Source organism: Ambystoma mexicanum, chromosome 2p, assembly GCF_040938575.1.
Source record: "Ambystoma mexicanum isolate Mex_15411 chromosome 2p, UKY_AmexF1_1, whole genome shotgun sequence".
NCBI classification, from domain to species: domain Eukaryota; kingdom Metazoa; phylum Chordata; class Amphibia; order Caudata; family Ambystomatidae; genus Ambystoma; species Ambystoma mexicanum.
The window spans coordinates 349,428,689-349,451,290 of record NC_090923.1 but is presented as its reverse complement, the minus strand read 5'-3'; the positions used below and the strand labels follow the sequence as shown (position 1 = coordinate 349,451,290).

Genomic DNA, 22,602 nt, shown 5'->3' with positions numbered 1-22,602 from the left:
CTAAAGGCGGACCAATGGCAGAAAAATATCTGGATATAGGATCATTAAATCCAAGAACATATCCCCTTATAGCCAGCTGACAATGGTCAAGACGCCCAGGAGACCAAATGGAGAAGATGGGCTAATGTATGTCTTTAACTTATACTGGCATCACACAGCGGCAGGAACAACGACCTTCATAGACCTAGTAACATCATTGATAGATGAGATACACAAAGAAGCCGGAATGACAGGCATCATGGTATGTGGCGACAAATACTAATTGCACAAATATACAGCAAGGAAAAAAGAATGACAAGTGTGCCAAAGACCAACCAGCGACCCAGTGGTGCCTGGAGATGGAATCTAGGAACGTGTTCATGTTAAATGGAAACATGGCTGGGGATATCCCCTGCCCGAACGTGGAGAGAAATTGGGCAACAATCTATCCCCGACTATTTCTTTGTGTCCGAGAGTATATACAAACGGGCAGTATCCTTACAGGCGATACCCATGGCACACAGTGATCATGACATGGTGAAGCTCATGTTAACCACGCCTGAAGAAAAGAATCCATTCACTGTGGAATTACCCCATCACAGTAGAACCGAAGAGTTAAATTAAAACTCAATGAAAACGCTGTGAATTAAATCGCAGCAAAATACTGCGAAGAACAAGATGACATAGAATATAGACACCTGCTAACCCAATTTGTGTAAAGAAAACAAGGGCTAAAGAAACACGCATTTGTCCCCAAACACAAATTTGACCTCGTAATCTTGAAAAGAAAAAGGCAAATGCACAGTGACATCAGAAACATATCCCAAGGAGAAATCACATCCTTCTTAATTGCAAAAAGTGAAGCAAAGCAAAAGTATAAGAATTGGATCACGGCACACAAAGTGTTAATGTTGCAAAAAGACTCAGAACTAATGATGTTAAAGATGAAAAAGTTCTGGAAAATAATTTATAACGAAAGTGCACCACCGTCTGCATTACAGATCAACATGGTCGGTGAGGGCACATGGACATCTTATTATAGTGATCTATACAGCAAAAAAGGAAAGAAGGACGAGACTGCATTGCCCAACCTTAACTATTGGGATCTCAAGTTTGAGAAGGACGACATCTTAAGAACTATCACAAGAGTAAGCACATCGAGGGCCCCCGGCCCTGACGGCTTGACAAACTACAGGCTAAAAAGAAATCCAGAGATTTGGGCCACATACGCAATGTGTTATTTAACAGAATCACGGTTAAAAGTGCAACCCTGAGATCCTTCAAAAGTGTGTTCATTGTACCGATATTCAAACAAGGCAATAGAGCTAATCTGAAGGACTATCGTCCGGAAAGCCCTGTTGGATTTCTTGGGGAAAGTCTATGCAACACTTTTACAACAAAAACTTCTGAAATGGATCATGGAACGTAATCACGTCAACCTGAGACAATCAGGCTATGTGAGGGGTGTTGGTTGCGGCCTGAACCTCCTGATATTAAATTTGATTAAAATGGAGGCATGAAGAACTCGGAGTAAAGTTTTTCTAGCTTTCATAGACTTTTCACATGCTTTTGATAGCATTGATAGTGAAAAACTCTGGACCAAGATGAAAATGTGCGACTGCCCTCCAAGTCTGCTAGCTGCCATTAAAGAACTACATATGAACATCAACATTAAAATTCGGCTTGACCAACATGGCACACTGTCAGCAGCGATTAATAACTTTCGGGGTGTAAAACAGGGATGCCCCCTGGCTTCAATCATATTTAATCTTTTTCTTTCTGACATTGGGGGTGCAATTGAGGGTGTACCATCTTTGCCACCTAAAATATGTACGTCCCATCTAAGCTGGCTGCTGTACACGGACGATTTAATACTTCTAGACACTATCCCAATTGGGCTACAGCGGAAATTGGACGTGGTAGAAGACTACGTCAGAATCAATGGCCTACATATCAACAGAAACAAGTGCGAAATATTGTCTCTGCAAAACCTCAGGATCATCAAAAAATGCAATGGCAAAAAAAGTGCATGGTGCCTAGGAAAGGAAACGTTGAACACTGTAACTAACACCAGATATCTGGGCATGAAGATCGGCGCAAACATCTATGATGGCCCTTGGGCTGAGACGGCTAAAAGCAAATGCTGGCAAGCTCGCATCCCAAGCTTCCATGCTGAGTAAAAAATACGGCACATTTTCTCCAAGACCTGTGATCAATTTCTACCAACAAAAAGCAGTTCCAGCACTAATATTCGGAGCAGAAAATGGTTTTGGCTGCACAGAAGAATTGTGGTCAACACTTGAAAACATTTTTTTGGGTAAAGGTACTCCAATTACCCAAAGGTACACAGACGGAGTGCATACTCGTGAATTAAATCCGATATCAATCAACGCACGCATCTGTTCGAATATGTTAAGATTCTTTCGGAAAACAACCATGAAAGATGTTGTTCCACAGTTTCAACTCCTGCACAACCCCAGCAACGGCAATGTGAATTACATATTAACTTTGTGGAATAGGCATTGTGAACAAGTTCTGCAAGAGTCCGAAATTGACATTACTACACCGCATTAAAATCCTAACTTGGCAAAGACAAAATTAAGGAGATCTGATTGGATCTCAACTGGGGAACCAAGGAGGTGTTGCAGAACTATGAAAGTAGTGCCCAGTGAAGTCAGGGAAAACTACTAACGTATGTGACGCTCTTTCCTGAACAACATGGAAGAGCTCTGTATATGAGTTTTCGACTCTACATATCCAAAATTAAAGTAAGAACAAGCACTTGGTCAAAACACACCGAGATGAACCAAACTTGACGATTTTGTACCCAGCAGGACGAAACACTAAAACAACCAACGATCACAAAGGACTAAACATCTGGGCTTGCTGCTTATAAAGCAGCAGTCATTAAGCGCTGAGTATTGGTGGCAGCTGATGTTTGATGGAACTGATCAGAAATTCATCTTTGCCCTGTCTTTTTTCTTGATGGACGTAAGAGATCTGTTAGCAGATAACAGTCCTGAATTGGACGTCTGAGGGCACAATGTCAACACAATTAATAAAGTAAATGGAGTGATGATGGTTGAAGTAACTTGTGAAACTTCATCTATGCAATTACGCTCTGAAAAAGATGAGTTGTAAGATGTCTGTTTCTTGTGTTTTTTAAAGGTTTGAACAATACAAAACAAAAATAAATGCCTTCATCAAAATATAAAATTCAACTAAATGATTGTGTCAGAGCAGAACATGCCAGTAAGGGGTCATAATGAAGATTAGTAGATTTCGGAGCCAAAAGATATGAAACTCAAATCCAAGAATGTTGATGAAAAACATAAGCTAGCTTTAGCAGGTTCTAGTTCACAGTAGGGGTTTTGAAATTGTTGAAATAATGTGTCAATTTAGTCGCTAGCAAAACACTTGTAGCCCCACCAAGGGGATTACAGTATTGGTTTATAATATCAAATAGTTCTCTAGGTTGGTTAATAGAATTGTGAATTTATTTTTTGCACAAAACAACCCAAACATTTTTAAATAAAGATGTTTTATAATTATTTAAAAGCAGCTTGGAATAAACAAGGGATTTTGCATCCCCTGATTTTCTCAAAATATTGAATATGCAATAGTCCTGCATTAGATAGCAAGAGAAGAAGTAAAACAGATTGTGATTATTTAATTTGTATGACCTAAAAAGGAAGTAAAGAGTACTAAGGTCTTGTCCAGTTATCCCAAGCAGAACCTTAGAACTGTGTGAAGGAGCTTCTTGAGCAAGTAAGTGACAGGAGAAGATAGAAGCTGAGCTAAATTCAAAAGCAAAAATCCTTGCTAAGTACACAACTTGTGGACCTCCAAACAGAATTGGGTCACAAAATATTTAACAGCCAGTGCAAAGGTGAGGAGACCAATGATAATAGATCATGGACTTGAAGTATCTCAGTAAATTTGATTGAGTCCATGTTGTCAGATTATATTGTGCTAAAATCATTGATGGCAAGTAATCTGGAATGTCTTCAGAGGCTAGGAAATCATTCAGTTTCCAACTAATTAAGTGCAGTGCAAGGAGGGCAATATCAAACTTTTGTAAATTAACAACCTTGGGAGAAACAGAAATAACATACATATCTGAGATGAGGTGTCCCACATGTCAGTCTCAGAATATGTTATAGTCCAGTAGGATTTATAAATAACTGCAGTTTCCCCTCCTCTATGGCTGGTAAGATTACCAATTTAATCGAAAAAGTATGGGGGACGAGCAGATGAAATTAAGCAGGCTGCCATCTGTGAAACAAGTTTGTTAGAATTTGGATGGCTAAACCATTTTGTTCAATGAAATCAGCGAAAAAAACAATTGCATTTCTTATGGTTGATAAGGCATTTAACAGTGCAGAGCAGATGTAGCTTTTTCAGCAATTTAGTAGACAACGTTCCATAGGTTTACTGCAAACCCTCTATATTTTAGGAGTGCTGGTTAAAGGTTGTCAGGGGAGAGAAGCCTAAATTATTATTCTACGACAACAGTATGTCTTTAGTATGCATCCTTAGTTCTCCACAAATGAGGAGCAGACAACCTAAGGTGTAATCGCTCTAGCAGGGAAGAAGGCAATCAAAACAGAAGTTACTGCACCAGAGGCAACATAAAAACCTCCAGCACGACGCACTGACCGCTGAACAGTCTGAAAACGGTGCTGGTTGGAGTCTTTTCAGGCCAGGTGACGTGGCAGATAATATCGGCATTAAGCAATATTCAAAAGCACTCTGGACATGTAGTTCTTCCCGTGACAGGCAGTGACCGAAGGCGCATAATAAGTAACACGTAAATTGAAATCCCTACAAGTACAAACTAAAGGGAAGAGTGGCATATTAAATAAGTACAGGCAAACGTTTGAAATGCAAAGTTCAAAGGAGCGCGCAAAATACAGCACCGTTAAAAAAATGTATTAAAACATTTGTGTATGTAGAGAAAACAAAGTATTTTGATGATTGAAAATATACGCATGAGTAATAAGCGTAGATACTAATGAAAATGGCACATAATTCTTCTCACAAATATCAAGGCTGTCAAAGGCTCAGTTAGCCAGTTTGTCATCAGTGCAATGACCATCTCTTATGCCGTGCGTCAGCTATTGCACGATTCTCTGCCAATAACCTCCCAGCGCAGCTAGTATCACTGCCTCTGGGGTTATGTAACATTAGTAATGGCTTTGCTAAACATCATAATACAAAAATAATCAACTTACAAGAGCAATGTTGGTGTCCTTATATGCGTGCGCACCTTGGATAACCACCAAATAATTATCAATGCATTAGTTCATGTCGTCAAACATAACAGATTTAGGAAAATGGTCTATTACAAGTAATGGCTTCAAGCATGCCACAGAAAAACACCTTTTGTGCAGTGTACTGGCATGCAAATTCACTGACTGACCACCCGTACCTTTCACATGAGATACTTTATTCAGAGATTCATTTAACTCCTGCTCATCCATTTGGCCGTCTGGAAGGGAAAAGAACAGTGTTAAGATGTGCAGTAGAGTTGATATAAAAGGACTAAAACCTTCACAGAAATTCATGTGCGAATTACAGAAAACAAGGCTCACTGAATCAGATAGTCCAGAATACCTTTGGTTTTTGTTTGGTTTTTATTGTGATATTACCAATTAGGTTTTTTACACATTATCTCCACATAGAAAACACAATGTCATATCAAAAAACTACATTTTCCATTAAAACTGTGTCATAGTACTAAAAACACAATATAACCTTAAGAAGAAAACATACCAAAACGTTTCCACAATTCATTCAATATCAAGTAAATGAACCACCAAAAAATAAAATAATAAAAAAAAGAAAAACTATACAAAACATGAAAAATTACCACCTTAAAAAAAGAACACACACACTAAACAAGAAGAATGATGGAATTCATATGCCTCGCAAGAGGTAGTTTACCAAAACACATGTGGAATAAACTCGGTTAGCTGTAAACCTCGTACCACATTCAATGTTAATTTCGTCTCATATCCCGAGATCATCCTTTCCCAGAAGGAGTAAGATGAAAGCCTGTCAGTGAACTTCACAAAGGGGGTCAAATATTGTACCCTAATGTCCCAACTTCTCCTACAAAGCCTCAATATGTGTTCAATAGTCTGATCACGAGTATCAATGCATTCAGGACAAGAATTAGACTGGTAAGCCCCATTTGGTCAGGACCGAACCTGTCCTTATCAGGTTAAGACACAGTCTAAGAAAGTTCTGCCTAGTTTTATCATCAGGCAACTTCGTAAGATATCTAGCCAAATATCCTTGTTTTTTTTACCATATTTAGAAAATGAACTAGGAATAGAAGAAGCACTCACATTATCACCTGTCGTGATCCAATCCCTTAATGAAAGAACTTTTTTAACCTTCATGGGATTAGTGTGCAATGTGTATTCATCGAGCTCACAGTAAAGTAAGGTCTCCTTCACTCTTTTCCTAAGTTCACATAGGACATGAGGGTATACCGTCATTTCATGAACGGGCTTTTCATCGCAGGGTTTTTTGCCGCGATTTATTTTTCAAAAAAAAAACACTGATTTTTTAGGGTAATATTAAAATAATTAAACGGATTGGCGGTTTGGGGGGGTAACCCCCCCCCCCCCCCCCAAAAAAAAGACAATTTTTTTTTCGAAAATAAATCAGCGGCAAAAAACCCTGGGGTGAAAAGTCAGTCGATGAAATCACATAGAATCGGATATGAGAGGATTCCAGATTCAACTGGATCAAAAGATCTTCATAAAGCGTATTGTCAATTGGGTCAATAATTGACCTATAAAGTGACAGTAATTTCCAATCCATATGCATCTTTAGAGATCTTAATCCCAACTCATACCTAAGGCCTGCCGCAAGTAGACTTTCAGGGAGACCCAACACCTTCCAAATCATGGCTTCAATTTTCTGCCAATCAATTGACCATAAGAAATGTTTGGCCTCTATACTGTAGAGTAGAATAGATATCACATTTGCCACGTAGAATCTAATTAACGGCAAGATTGAGAATTTCACAGTATAGACCCAGAATCTTTTTCATCTGTGGAGTTAATTGTGCACTCTTAACCAGTAATTCGGCTAACCTCAACCCGATAGTTGGTACAGCATGTAAAGTATATCCCAGTTAAGTTATTTCACTTACCACAGGGATTAGTTGACCACCTATCGACCAGGGCAATCTGATTCCTCGAGTTCCCCTGTCCACAAAAATTAAGATACTGGATTTCTCTGGGTTGAAGACACGGTTGTTGATTTTCATATAGTCATCTAATGCCCTACGGAGTCTTTGCAGACCAACAGGTGTCCTGTCACGCAAGACCATGTCGTCCGCTAACATGAGCCACTTTATAGGTAACAAACCCAGCCTAACACTGGCCAAAGCTGATGAGTCCATCCCCTGTCCAAAATCTGCAAGATAAAAACTAAAGAGAAAGGGAACCACCATACATCCCTGTCTGACCCCTCTATTAACTGTGATGTATTCTGACAGGGGACCATCCAGAGTATGTCTAACTCTCATTGTATTTACGTCATGGAGACTAGCAAGAATGTTCACCAGTCCCTTCAGGACACCTCTCAACAAGCTTAGACCAGAGTCGATCTCGATTAACAAGATCGAAAACGCTTGAGAGATCTATGAAAGCAGCATATAAATTTGCCTACATTGATTATGTCCTTCGTATTTGTTAAGGATGCAAGTATAATGCCATTTAATGGTGTTGAATGGCCCAGCCTGAAGCCTGTCTGTTTAGGAAGTATATTATTTTCCTTTGTCCAGGCTTCAAGTTCTCTCAACACGAGGCCCGTAAATAGCTTGCTCTCAGCGTCTATTAGCGCTATAGGGCTATAGCTAGCTGGTTTTTTCCAATCCCCCTTTTTGAAGATCGGCAGTCCATTCGGTCCAGCCGATCTCGATAGTGAGGATTTTCTAATCAGATCTAAAATGTCTTCTTTAGTGAAACAAAGCCCACTTCCCTTCCACTATAAAAGTAGGCTCACCTTGTGGTTTAATATATTTCTCTTCAAACTATCTAATCCACTCACGCTCTGTCACAAAGTTTGTTTGAACAGCCTTTCGGTCAATATTAATGTTGTTAATTAGTGACCAAAAATTGCGGGTGGAATTAGAACCCAAGGAGCGTAACATGGTTTCTCCACCATTTTGCAGACTGGACGCTTTTTAATTTCTGGACCAACTTCGTAAATTGTTTTGGATAATTTTTGTCTCAGCCGCCAAAATGAACTGGATTCCTCCCTCCTTAATATACATGCTTGTTTCTTTTGGACCAAGTTGCCTCGTCAAACACGCGTTTGTGTACACGTTGTTTACCCTGTGCCAAATTCTGCAGATTATCAATGGACAACAGAAAATTATGTAAAATAGGAGGTTTGAAATTCTTTCCCAAATCATACGGCGACACAGTATCCCAAAGTTGGCCCAACCCATCATTAAGACGATCACTGTCTCTGCGGTATTTGACTAGCCTATTTTTATGAGAATTTACAACGACCGAGTTTTGCCACAAGGCCATTGTCTTGTTAAAGTTACAAGTTATAAGAGCTTTTAGGAGCTTATGGTCACTCGAGCCTCCTCCTTTTACAGAGAAATAAGCACACTTTATAAATATGTTCCTGGATAAGAAGATATAATCTAATGTTGATTCTATGGATCCCGACTCCATGTGGTAGCAGGTGGAAGATCCCCCTCTATTGATCCGTTCAAGATCTTGAGATCAGGGGGGTGTGGCTCGGCAGCGATGGAGTAGGCAGCATCTCCAGAGGGCTCCGAGATCCGACAATCTGTGTAAGCGTAAGCTGCCTGACTGCAGATCATAGTTCCAAAATAGCACCAAAGGTGCGTGAAAGTCAAGGGACCAAGAAACACATAACAGCTGATGAATTGTACCAGGCAGATAAGAGATATGACACTTTGTATCTCGGGTTGCGAGCCGTGACAACAAGATGGCGGCGACCTGAGACAAAGAGACCCTTGAAGGCGACAAGAGCAGCGGAGGAGCAGGCCGCGGAGAAAGGACCAGCTGGCAAGTCGCTGCGAGGAGGTGGCCAGCTGTGGCTGTGCAAGAACATTGGCCCGCGAGCAGACGGGAATGCAGAGTAAGAATACCTTCCGCGTAAAGCTGTCACCTTTGACTGCACAGAACTGACGGTAGAGCGCAGAGGCTCGTAGCCCTGTGCTCTCGGGAACACGTCGCGGGCAAGGTCAGCCCGACTTGAGGAGCTGCGGGCCCAGGCCCCAGATGTCCGGGAGGCGCAGAGGCAAACAGACGGCCGGCGCGCCCCCCAGGAACAGCCGTGCACATAAGCACGGGGAACCCATTGCTGAGGGTGGGGACACCCGGGAAGACAACAGTGAGTCTGGGGCTTGCGGTCCAGCAACAGTAAGTGTAACGCCATGCATGAGGTGCAGACCCTGAGTGCCCCTCTGCACAATGCAGCAGGCAAACAATATGGCCATAATGGGATAGCGTGCACATAGCCTGGAAAGGGCAAGCCCCCGACGCTAATAAACAGTGCCATGATACGCGACCCGGAGGGTGCGAACGGATAATACGGCAGCCGGTACGCGGCTGCATATGGGCTGGCAGATGCTCGTTGGAGCCTACGCACGTGCCGGAAGGCTGAATCAGGTGTGCGCCTCCGGCTCTGGTGGCAGCAGTAGCGGAGTGCGCACACTCTGAATACAACATTGCTTGCAAGCCGAGACTGGGAGATACATGAACGTGGTACACGGTACAATACCAAAAGACAAGATACGCACCGTGGAATATAGCATGAGGCCACCTGTACCCAAGGAAGGGGGGCCCAGAAGGAGCAAGCACTGTAAGGGGTGGAGAGTGGACAGTGGAAACGAAAAAAGGCTCTGCTAACATTGATAACCATGCAGATTGGATGAGAAAGAAGGCACTGCTCAACCACATAGTCAATGCACGCTGCCCAAAAAGGAAAGGCAAGCCTAAATACCATGGTGCGCGGAGCACCACACTAAGGAAGAGAAGTAAAGTTCTGCAAACAACACACGCAGGAGGGTTAAGTAGACGGCGACCCAAAGGCCATACGCAGAACAATGTTGTAGCACAGTGGCAGAACTGGACTGCTTTGGACCCCCCCGTACCCTCTGAGGATCAACAGCTGCACAAGCTCCTAGGAGCTAGACAATCTGGCTTCCGCCCATTACATGGAGCGGAAACCGCCCTAATCGATTTAAAGACGCAAATCGATGAGCTGAGAGATGGAGGGGGAACAGCACTCCTGCTCTTACTCGATCTCTCAGCCGCATTCGACTTGGTCGATCGTAAGGTCCTTTGCAGGCACCTGGACTCTGCTGCCCACTTCTCTCCTGAGGCCATCAAGTGGTTAGAATCTTTCCTTAGTGAAAGAACAAAGAGTATTTTCCCCATCGGCTGCAGCTGACCCTACCCCCATATTATGTGGCGTTCCCCAGGGTTCCTGTGTCTCGCCAACCCTATACAATATCTTCACCAAACCCTTGTTCGACGATTTGGACCTTCTGGGTATCACCTACACTAACTATGCAGATGATGCACAGATTCTCCTCCCACTTTCTGGGGATCATAGGAAGGACTCGGAGTTGGTGAACAGGGCATATCTCGTTGTCCAAGCATGGATGGCCACACATGGCTTGTGCTTGAACGACGACAAGACGGAGCTGATAATCTTGGGAACACACACAAATACAAAAAAACTAGGCCAGGAATTCTCCTCCTTTAATATCGATGGAAATTCTATTAGGGTCTCCAAGGAAGTAAAAACCCTTGGTTTCTACTTGGATTCCACACTTTGTTGATAAACAGCTTAAATCTTTGGCCTCTACCACCGCCTATACCTGCAAACTGATAAGAGCAGGTAAGCCCTTCCTTTCTAACAATAGCTGCATGATCCTGGCCAGAGCACTTATTCTCTCCAGGATTGACTACTGCAATGCCCTCTACAGTGGTGCTAATAAATCAACCATCCAAAAACTACAAACGCTCCAAAACAACGCCCTGCAAGCAGCGCTTGGCATAAATAAAGGAGCACTCATTTCCGCCACCAGACGTCAATACAAATGGCTATCCACAAACCACAAAATTCAATTAAAAATGATCTCCTTGACACACAAAGCTCTCAACAATGCCGCCCCAAGCTACCTCATGAACAAAATACAGAAAAAAACCTGTATCAGACCAACCACAGCTACCAACACCAACTGTCTAGTAGTACCTAAATTTAAACTAACCACGATTGGTGGCAATAGCTTCTCTGTGAAGGCTGCTAAAACTTGGAATCTACTACTAAACAACCTAAAAGCAGATCAACCTTACCCACTATTTAGAAGTAACGCCATCCAACATTTTATCTCCAACGACCACTAGTCACCGGTCCACGCTATTCCCAGGCACGACACTTGACACTGGTCCCTTTTCTCCTGCTGAATTATGATCCGTTACCTGCACCATCTTTTATGCAATTCACTGACTTTTAGGACTCTGGTCTTATATAATTTCTATATTATTACTGTATCTTGTATAATTTGTATAATATTACTGTATCCTGTATAATTTGTAACTTTGTAAGCTTCGCATTATCCTACCTGTTGCGCCCTTCTACCCACGGGTCTGGAGCGCATTAGAAATAAAATAAACAGAACCGGGGATCTCCTGGAGGGTGCGGTGGTGCTTGGATAATGCCCCCCCGAGTCGATGCTCACAACGAAACGACCAAGCACAGTCTGTAGAAGGCAATGGAGGGGGATACAAGAACAAAAGTGACCACAAATAATATGCACCAAGAAGAGTTGAGGAAGCGGGCAAGCTGATGCGCAGGCTGTGGAGCAGCGTGAGACACCAAGTATGACTCCAGCAAGGAGAAGGCGCAGCTCATGACCAGGTGCTAGAACACTGCCTAGGAAAAATGATCACTAGGTGGCACTGATGCCCATAACATTTGAAGGAAACACGCGGGAAGTGAGAGCTGCTAACCCCCCACGAGGACGGATTCAGGGGTAAAACAGGGTGGAACAATGTCTGTAAGGGGAGGTAAAGCCAAGGGCAAGCAGCCTACAATGGACATCCTTGCTAAGTAGCAGCAGCCCTCCCCACCAACCCAGCACAAGGTACGGCGGCCGCACACACGGCTTCACCGCGAGAGGACCACTTGATCTTAACAGCCATCACAGAATTGAAAACTTTGTGGGGAACAGCGATGGCAGACCTGAGAACCGCACTGGAAACCAAAATAGATGCAGTCGGAATAGAGGTCAATCTGCTGAGACAAGATGCGAGAGCGCTTGTGGAAAGAACGAGTGGCCTAGAGAGTGCGGTGAAAACCAACACGGACACCAGCACAAGCAATGCCAAGGAAGTCCACATACTGAAACAGATGGTCTACTTGGAGAACCGAGCGGAGGAGGCAGAGGGAAGAGCGAGACGCAATAACATAAGCGTCGTCGGCCTGCTGGAGGGGGAGGAAGAACAAGACCCCACGGGCTATGTGGAGAACATGATTATACAGGAAATAGGAGCGGTCAAGCTCTCCCAAGGGTTTGCAATTGAATGCGCGCACAGGGCCCTAATGAGGAAACCGCAACTCGGAGCCCCCCCTCGAGCAATTATAGCAAAGATCCTGAATTACAGGGACAGAGAGAAGATCTTGGAATTTTTCCGGAAAGCAGGGATGATAACAAGGGCGTCCGCGACCATCACTGCATACCCGGATTACACCATGCTGGTGCAGAGACAGCGCTATAGCTATGTTGCGATAAAGAGGAGACTGCGTACAGCCGGATTCAAATATATGCTCTTGTATCCTGCAAAGCTTAAAATTCTACACAAAGGTAAAGCAGACTTTTTCGACACCCCAGAGGGTGTAGTGACATGGTTGGACGCACACGGCAGCCCGGAACAAGATGCGGAAAAAGGCCGGGAGGAACACTATAAGCGATTAAAAAGCCATGCATTATAAGAGGCAGGGGGGGGCCAGGGGCGGAGACTGCAGAACTGATAATGACGCGGCTAGACAAGATAGTAATGGGAAATGTTAAACATGTGACAATTGAACAAGTTGGACTGGAATATAAATTGCAAAAAGCAAAATCGGTAGCGTTAAGCGCGCTTAGCTTGATGAGCAAAATACGAGTTACAAGATGGAGAGAGTAGTAGGACCACCATTAGGGCGATATCTCCCTGCTGAGCCCCGAGTACGGCAATTGCTGGAAAAGGGCTAGATGCGGGGGTGCCTGAGATCCAGGGATGGAGCTGGGCAATAGTTGGGGAGGGGTAGAGGTAGGAGGGGATTGCAGTGTAAGTTGGAGAAGGGGGGGTGATGGGGCAGAGAAGAGAGAACGTGAGGAGTTGGGAATTGTGTTGGGGTCGGGATGTGAGGAGGAAGGGAGGGAGGTTGGGGAAGTTGAAGTGTTTATAGTTAGGGGAAGTTTATGTTGGAGAATGAGCCTACAAGTAACGGGGGAACATTCAGATATGGACTGTACTTGCGGAGGGGGGAGTGGGATCCTAATACATCATAGGGGACCTTAAAATAATTACTTATATTAGAGGGCTCAATAGCCATCTAAAGAGGAATAAGGTTATGATGTATCTGCGTAGACAGAAAATAGACATAGCCCTGATACAGGAGAGACTCGCCTCACACAAGAAAAGTTGGAGGTGACCCGGAAGAAGTGGAGGGGGACTGTTGTAGAGGCAACATATTCGTCCTATCCCAGAGGGATGATTACCTGGGTAGAACCGCATGTCCCATTCCAACTACTACAATCTACAGTCGAAGCAGACGGGAGGATGGTTATAATAAGAGGGCTGGTGGAAAACAAGGAAATAAGCATAGTAAACACATATGCCCCGAATTAGTATACGGTGGCATATTTTAAATACAACAAACTCAGCACATGCTTGGGGGGGGGGGCAGTGATTTGGGAAGGAGACTAACTGTGCACTAAACCCGAAAATTGACAGATCAGATGGCAAAGTAGATAGACCTACTCCAGCTGCAAGGGCGTTGTAGTCACTGTAAACAGATTCCGGGTTCGAGGATGCATGGAGGGCGAGTCATCTGCGAGACACTCAATATTCGCATTATTTGGCCCCACAGAATTTACACACCAGGCTGGATAACATGTTCGCCACGCAGGAGCTAATAGCAGAAATAGCGCAGACAGAATATAAAGCGAGGGTCCTATCGGACCACTCACCACTGGTACTGGTATGGCAATACCCACCCCCGAGAGCAAAGATACAAACTTGGCGCCTTAGAGCAGAAACAATTTTCAGGGAGGATTTGAGAGAGGAAATACACTTTTTTGAGAGCAATACTGGCAGTGTTGAGACAGCAGGTATGCTCTGGGAAGCCTTTAAAGTGGTATTGAGGGGAATAGCCATAGCTAAGTCCAAGGGACTACAAGGAGGGATATTAGCCGAACTGCAGGACACAGGAAAAGCATTAGAAGTAGCGTCAAAACGACCAGGTAATACCAAGGGAGATAATGAAGCAATACTCAGTCTGCAACAGAAATGTGCTGGGCATTGGGAGAGATTGTGTAACCTCAACTATAAAAAGTACATAGAGACAGCACGCAGGAGAGGCTAAACCAGGGAGGGCCCTGGCGTGGTTATATAAAAGCGAGACCCGCAGACACACAATCAGATCAGAACAATAACTAAGGAAGATGGGCACATAGTGGACACCCAAGAAGACGTTAATCAGGAATTTGTAGACCATTACCGACTCCCTTATGGAGATGAAGAGGGAAGCGATTGCAGGAAAATAAGAGAAACACTTGAAGACATTGGGTTGTCGCAAATTAGCGCAGAGGACCAAGAGGAGCGAGAGGAGCTGGATGCTCCGATTACTCTAGAGGAACTAGAAGTAGTAGTGGTACAACTACCCCCCAGCAAGACTCCGGGGGCCGATGGACTCCCTAGCAAATTTTATAAAATGTATAGGAATGAGGTGCTCCCCCCGCTCTTGGCGATGTTAAATGAGGTATACGAAGTGGGAAGGCTAACAGAGTCCCTAAGAGAGGCGATTATCATACCGCTCCCTAAACCCAACAAGCCTGGCAATGATTGTGGCTCAGATAGACCGCTGTCAATGCTGAATCAGGATAGCAAGATGCGAACAGCAGTCATGGCAAAAAGAATGGGGAGGATTATTACTCAATTAATACACCCCGACCAGACTGGTTATGTCCCGAATAGGAATATTTCCAACAACCTCAGACGACTCCACCGAGTTATTGAACATGTGAATGGGGACATGGGCGAAATGGCAATTTTATCGCTAGATGCAATAAAGGCCTTTGACTTAGTAAAATGGCACTGGCTAATTGCAGCCGTGGCCAATTATGGAATAGGACCTGGGTATCTCAAATGGGTTAAACTATTATATAGCGTGCAGCTGGCCAGGGTTAAAACAGGAGTAGTAATATCAGAGAGGTACTCAGCAGAGGCACTAGGCAGGGATGCCCGAGGTCCTCTATGCTGTATATCTTAGTCCTAGAGCCCCTGGCGATATATATCTGAGGCAGCAGTATGACATAATAGGCATCACCATAAAATTGGAATCGCACCTAATCTCCTTGTATGCAGACAAAATGCTGTTGTATCTGCGCTACCCTGAATAAAACCTCCAATACGCCCTGGAAGTGATGGAGCGATTTTCAGGGCTGTCTGACATAGCAGTGAATCCAAAAGAATCTTGTATATTTCCATTAGGTAGATACAAAGGGATCCTGTTAGATCAATTACCTGTCTTACAGATAGCATGGGAGGTCAATACGTTTCAATATCTTGGGTTATACATCTATCACACGGTGGAGGCAGAGCACCAACATAACACTGAGAAAGCGATAAAGAGTATTGAAAATAGTATGAAATTCTGGGTAAAACTCCCCTTGGCGATGATGGGACTAGGGGCAATGCTGAAAATGGTGGTCCTGCCTAGACTACTGCATTATTTTGGAAACATCCCATACCTGATACCAAGACGATTTTTTGCTAGGATACATCACATATGCAGGGGATTCCTTTGGCATGGGACGAGGAACAGAGTTGCCCTTTGTAAGCTACAAAACTCATACGAGAGAGGGGGTATAAAATTGCCAAACTACGAGATTTACTATATAGCAAGCCAGTTACAATATGTAGCACAGTGGCTCTCAGAAGAACCAACCTCCGAGTCTAGACTGTTTCGACTGGACTGTGTCCCATTCTTTTTAAACAAAATGTATTTATTCACATTTGTTAAGCGCACAGCAGCCCGTGGGCATTGTGGCGCTGGTTACAGTGGATAGTCATATCTTAGTTACAGTAGTCACGTAAATACATACAGCATGAAGATGGCATTGTGGCTTGTAGCGCATATGTACAGATATCATAGTAGTGCGCAAGTATATACAGTGAGTTAGCAGCTGGTTGAAGAGTGTAGTTTTTAGGTTTTTTCGGAAGGCCTGAAGAGAGGTTTCCGCTCTGAGGGCTGTGGGTAACATGTTCCAGAGTTTAGGTGCCAGATAGGGGAATCCTAGACCTCCTGCTTTGGCCTTGGTGATTCGTAGTACTGTGAGTTGGTTGGTGTACTCTAGTGGGTCTGGTGGATTGTGTTCTGACTAGAGAGTCAGATAAGTAAGAGGGTGCTGTTAGGTTGATGCATTTGTGTGCGGTGGAGAGAATCTTGAAGGAGATTCGGTCTTTAAGTGGTAGCCAGTGAGCGTTTTTTCTTGCTTGGGAGATGTGCTCTCTTTTGGGAATATTTAAAGCTGCTCAGAGAGTTGTTTGAGTGGTTTGGAGTCTGGCTAAGTTTTTTTTTATGTCCCCGCTAGGAGGGAATTGCAGTAATCCAATTCAGCTCCTATTGTAGCTCTTGCAATGGAGAGGCAATTGTCTTTTGTTAGAAACGGCTTTATGGCATTGATTAGTTTGGTACTCAGAGCGGAGGCTGATACAATGTCGCTAACTTGCTTATCCATAGATAGTCTAGCATCAATGTGGACTCGGAGCGTTTTAACTGACGAAAGGACTGGGATGATACAGTTGTCAATGCAGAAGTTTTGATAGGTTGGACTCAATTTGGCTAGTGTGGATTGTTGACCGAAAATGAGGATTTTGGTTTTATCCCCGTTGAGGCATAATCCATTGGTGGCCATCCAGGCTTGGATTGTGGAGTAAATTTGTTGGAGGGTAGAAGCGTCTTTGATATAGCTCCCTGTGAGGGGAATGAGCACCTGGGTATCATCAGCATAGTTTGTGTATGTGATCCCAAGTGCATCCAGTTTATCGAAGAGTGGCTTTGTAAATAGATTATATAGCGTAGGGGCAGTAGAGGATCCCTGGGGAACACCACAGTGTATGATAGTGGGTTCAGCGTTTGCTATATTGGAGAACACTTTCATGACTCTCCCTTGTAGGAAGGACGTGATCCAAGTTGCTGCGTGATTGGAGAAGTGCCCGGCATGTGTGAGGTGGTTGGTGAGGGTATTATGGGCAACGAGATCAAACGCTGCTGAGAGGTCTAGGAGCAGGAGTAATGCAGGCTTACCCATGTCAAGGATGGAAGTGATTTGGTTTTTCAGATCTAGTAATGCGGTTTCCGTTCCGTGTCCTTTGCGGAACCCTGACTGTCTCTTACCAAGGATAGAGTTAGGTTCCAGGTACAGTTGGATTTGCCTGTGGGCAGCCTTATCTAGTATTTTAAGAAGAAATGGGACGGTTATAATTGGTCTATAATTATTTGGTTGGGAGGGGTCTAATGTAGGTTTTTTTTAGGAGAGGACGTACCCACGCCTCTTTGAGGCAGTTGGGGACTATACCTGTTTTGAATGGGGCGTTTATAAAGGCTGTGATTAGTGGAGCGATCTGCTCCGCGCATTTTTTGATAATTTTAGGGGGGCATACATCGCCCTTGCATAGCGATGGCTTGAGATGTTTTAGGATGTCTAAGACGTCGGTCTCATATTTCAGAGAAGGAGAAATTGGGGTGGATGATGTCTGAGCGTTTGTGGTGGGTTTGCTTCTGGTGCTTCCGTTTAGGTAATGCTTTGTAATGGTCAGAGATTTTGTTCTGGAGGAGGTCTATTTTTTTTTAGCATGGCAGCTTGTATGCTGGAGCACCAGGCTGCATCTTTAACGATTTCGCCCGTGCAAGTGGGAGGTACTGTTAATTCTTTAAAGATGGTAAATAGCTCTTTGGAATGTGAGTTGGCCGAGGAGATTCTGTTGTAGGATTCTGATTTGGCTTTGAATATAGATTCTTTGTATTTTTTAGCAATGGTTCGGAAGATATCTGTGTTGTCACAGGGGTTAGCCTGCCAGGTTTTTAGCGCCTGCCGTTTGGAGTTGCGCAGGTTAAGGAGCTCTTCTGTGAACCACGAGTTGGAGTGGAAAGATTTCTTTTCTTTTTTGTTTTGTTTTTCCGATCTTGGCAACCACATCATTGGCAACACATGCAAAAGGTCTCATCTTAGATTGGATTATAGACCACAACTGCGACACAAACATGTTTTCTAGCGTGGCGGCTGTGTTGATGGCGTTAGTCAATGTGTCTCTGAATAATTCCGCTAGTATGACAGGGTCGGGGGAGAATGGTGGTGCTAGGCATGGGAGGTTGAGATAGGCACTGATGTTCTCTGCAGTGAGTTTTTTTGCGCTTCTAGCTACTGTGGCCGGTGCTGGAGTGGTCGGCTTGGCGCATGGCGTTATGGGGATGGTGAATAGCAGGCAGTTATGGTCTGTCCATGGGAGTGCAGTATTTGAAAACATGTTTGTGTCGCAGTTGTGGTCTATAATCCAATCTAAGATGAGATCTTTTGCATGTGTTGCCAATGATGTGGTTGCCAAGATCGGATATGGAAGGGCGGCCAAAGATGATACTACGGTGGGAGATATGGTGTAGGGTCTGCCAGGTATTGGAGAACCTGTCCCTGTGTTCCCCGCAAGTGCCACTAGTCGCACTGTCCAGAAAAGAAGAGCAACTAAGGATGACGATCAGGAAGCACTGGGAACCGGTAGGAATAGCAACTATGGGAGACATATGGCAAGAGGGGAGGATAAAAGACAGATGTTGGAGGAGGAAACATGGTTACATAAGGGACAATATATAACATAACATATGTTGGTGTGGTGGATCAAAGAAACATGGTCTTAAGTAGTACTAGAAGATCAGCCAGACGCCACCATAGATACAATATATGATATAGCAGAAGGAGGGCATGAGGTATCTAGAATATATGAGCTGATGATGTCCAAAGTGGGGAAGGAAGTGGGACAACTGAGACAGGATTGGGAGGAAGAAGTGGGTGCACCAATGAGTGATGGGACGTGGGCCCGGGCCCAGGGGTACCATAAGAAAGTGTCAAGGAATGCAGGGTTACAACAGATACAACTATATATAACCCACAGGGCTTATATGACACCCCAGAGGATAGCCAAATTTAAAAATACAGGACGACAATCATGCCCCAAATGTGACGAAGAAAACGCCGGAATGGTGTACATGTTTTGGACATGTCCAGTAATTGAGAGATTTTGGGGAGAAGTAGCACATATGCTGGTGGAAAAAGGAATTAAGATAGTGGTGGAAACAGCGTGGGCATGCCTGATAGGGAGGTTTCCCAGACCACGTAAACTAAAGCATGTCAGTAAACTAAAAGACTTGGCATACATACTTGCAAAGCGTAGAATCGCCATGGGATGGAAGGCATGCCATAGACCGAGAATAGAAGTATGGTGGAAAGACCTACAGAAATGGGCAGAAGCTGAGACAACAGAATGGCAGGAAGCTACTAATTCTGGAGGAGAGGAGGAAGCTGAAACCTTGATAGCCTGGAAACATCTGATAGCCACGTTATTTGGGCCCACGCAAGAGCGGTCAAGTGATCGGGACCCAACAGATACTAGAGGAGAGGAATCCCTACTGCAATATCAAGAAATTGAATATGAAGTGGAGTAGGCTTGAATGGTGGGGAGGGAATGGGAGAAGCAGTGGACAATGCATGATGTAAATTCAAAAAGGTATATGCAATGCAAGTTCGGTTTGTGTTGTTGGTTGGAATAAACTAATAAAAATGGTTTAAAAAAAAATCTTGAGATCCCAATCATCAAAAAAACTCAACCATCTTCTTCCATTCGCTGTTATCTCTTTCTTACCTTCATTCGAACTAGAGTTTCTGATTCGAACACCTTTGTACAAAGATAGATGGAAGGATCGATCTACAAACTTGGAGTTCCGATTTTTTATCTGAATTCAAACTTGATTACCACATTTTGGATGTTCCTAAAAACGCTGTAAATTTCATGGTTGAATGATTACAAACATTAAAATGATTAGCACATTTTGAAAAGAAAAGCCTAATAAATGCATAGAAGGATTTAGTAAAGTTATTTGTATGTCCTCATTAAGCAAACCTAAATAGGTACATGCAAAGGTAGCCATAAATGTTATTCAAAGCATCTACATAGCACCATTTCATTGTTGTAAATAAACATTTTGATAAGAAGCATTATATTTTTTAACAGATATAACAAAATAAAAAGCATGGACATACATGCCTGTTCAGATCCTACAAAAGTTAATTGGTTTCATACATCACGCATTACTCCCATGTTGGTTATGATGGTTCACATACTCAGTCCGTAGCTAACCCTTCTTCAAAATGTGTGGGTACAACTGTTCATGAAACATGCCAAGCCAGAAACCTGCTTTGTCTCATAGAAAATCTGTAGATCTACAATTCTGGGTGCTTCTTCGCTGTTAGGTAATTTTAACACCTAACCACATCACTCATTTTAACAGCAAGCACTAATGTGATGACACAGGCATGCAGAAGGGTGGGAACTGCTAAGGTGGGCGACCTATGGGCTTAGTACCTGCATTGCCATAAAGGTAATATTTCTCTTACGTGCAGCACTGTGTTCCCCACTCGGGGTTCTCCACGGAGGTTGGTGGGAAAGATTACACAAAACGTAAATTATACAGTGCAACGATGGATTAGCCCGCAGGCATCAGCACAGCTAATGCAAAGCCTGCTGTTCAAAATATGTAACATGCTATGAAGAAACACCCAGTAAGTAAGGCTTGCAAAAGACATGGGGTGTAATGCACAACACTCTTACAGTTGTCCGAGATGAGCAGATGTGCATTGGTTTATGAAAAGGGATAATGTGTTCACAAATCTACAATTAATCTAAGGTGGAAGGGTGCAGGAGGAGACTGTCACAGGTGGGATGATGGTTGGCATAAAGATATTTAGTAAAAAATAAAGAGGAAACCTCTCTCCCCAAATCCAAGAGGGATTTTGCTGCCACAACTAAGAAACTAAGGATTCTGTCAGAACGTCGAAGTAAATGAGAGAGTCCACTCTTGTATGTCCAAATGCCTAATTCTATCCCTCACACTTGTAACTAATACTAAAGAGGCAGTGGATCTTCTTGGTCCAGAGGAGTAGCTCCCTTCTTCTGGACAATGGTCGATCTCTTCAATTGCAGGAGGAAATTTTGCTTGAGAGAATGACTCCCTTCCCCAGGTCCCAGTTCCTTTCCAGGATACAAAACTAAGTTCCAGCTTGTGGTGGTGTGAAGTTCTCAGTTCAAACTAAAAAGGTAAAATTCCAACTCAAATATTACTTATTGCCTTTAATTTACTCTACTATTGGGCCACTGTAGAATGCCTCCCTTCTCCGGGTGTCTTGTTCTCAATACAGTCACAGTGCCAAGGGAAGGACTCCCTTCCCTGGGCCTTCTTTGGCCTTTCTTCACGGGACACATGATCAAGGGGTATGGCTTCCTTCCTCATGCGTCTTTTAGGCTCTTTGCCACAGTTCACGACTCCTTCTTCAGGTCCTTCTCAAGTTCTTTATCAAAGTCCAACGAGGATGGGGGAATGACTCCTTTCCCCTGGCTTTGGTGTACCAAGAAAACGTTTCCCAACTCCAAGAACATTTCTTATGACATTTAGGTTTAACCTATTAGGTACTCTACAGGGTCACACGGCAATAAATGGCATTCCAAAATGGCAGACAGTGTTTGCACGCTGGAATGGAACAGAACGGGACACCCAACAGGGTGCTGTGTTTGTGTTCTAGCCTACACAGTTAAATGAAAGTAGGTAAAACTTTAAGCGTGGCAAGAGAATGTATTTGTTCATGAATGTGTAGAACAGTAGTCTAGGACTGTTTTTCTTATTAGATATGGTATAAGAGTTTCACAGGAAGAAATGCTGGGGCACTAACCATATCGAATAGAGTAACAGAGAAATATTTGATTTAAGGATTTACTGAGAATCACAGGTATGTTAGAGAAGTATCCTACCATAATAAGTCTATCTAAATATTTACCTTACAATGGCAATAGTGAAATAGAAATCTTTTATTCTGGAATAGATACAGATAGAGAACAGGAACTAAGTGACAGAAAAAGACGGTTTAGACGAAGACCAGGAAATTCTGAAATTGGTGAATATGAGATTGACCACATGCTTTTAAATTACAAATAACCACAAATTTAGGAATGATGCCGGCATAACTATGGACAGGAATACAGCATTAAATATATGCATATTTCGAATTGAAGAACA

General features: G+C 43.5%; 1 protein-coding gene across 7 annotated transcripts in view; it reads right to left on the bottom strand.

Moving 5' to 3' along the window:
• SLMAP (sarcolemma associated protein) overlaps positions 1-22,602 on the bottom strand; it is a 1,535,859-nt gene that overhangs the window by 618,616 nt on the left and 894,641 nt on the right. For all 7 annotated transcript variants that reach the window (XM_069643684.1, XM_069643683.1, XM_069643687.1 and 4 more), the window contains one exon: positions 5,411-5,470. In XM_069643684.1, the coding sequence (XP_069499785.1) occupies positions 5,411-5,470 (60 nt within the window). The remainder of the gene's footprint in view (positions 1-5,410; positions 5,471-22,602) is intronic.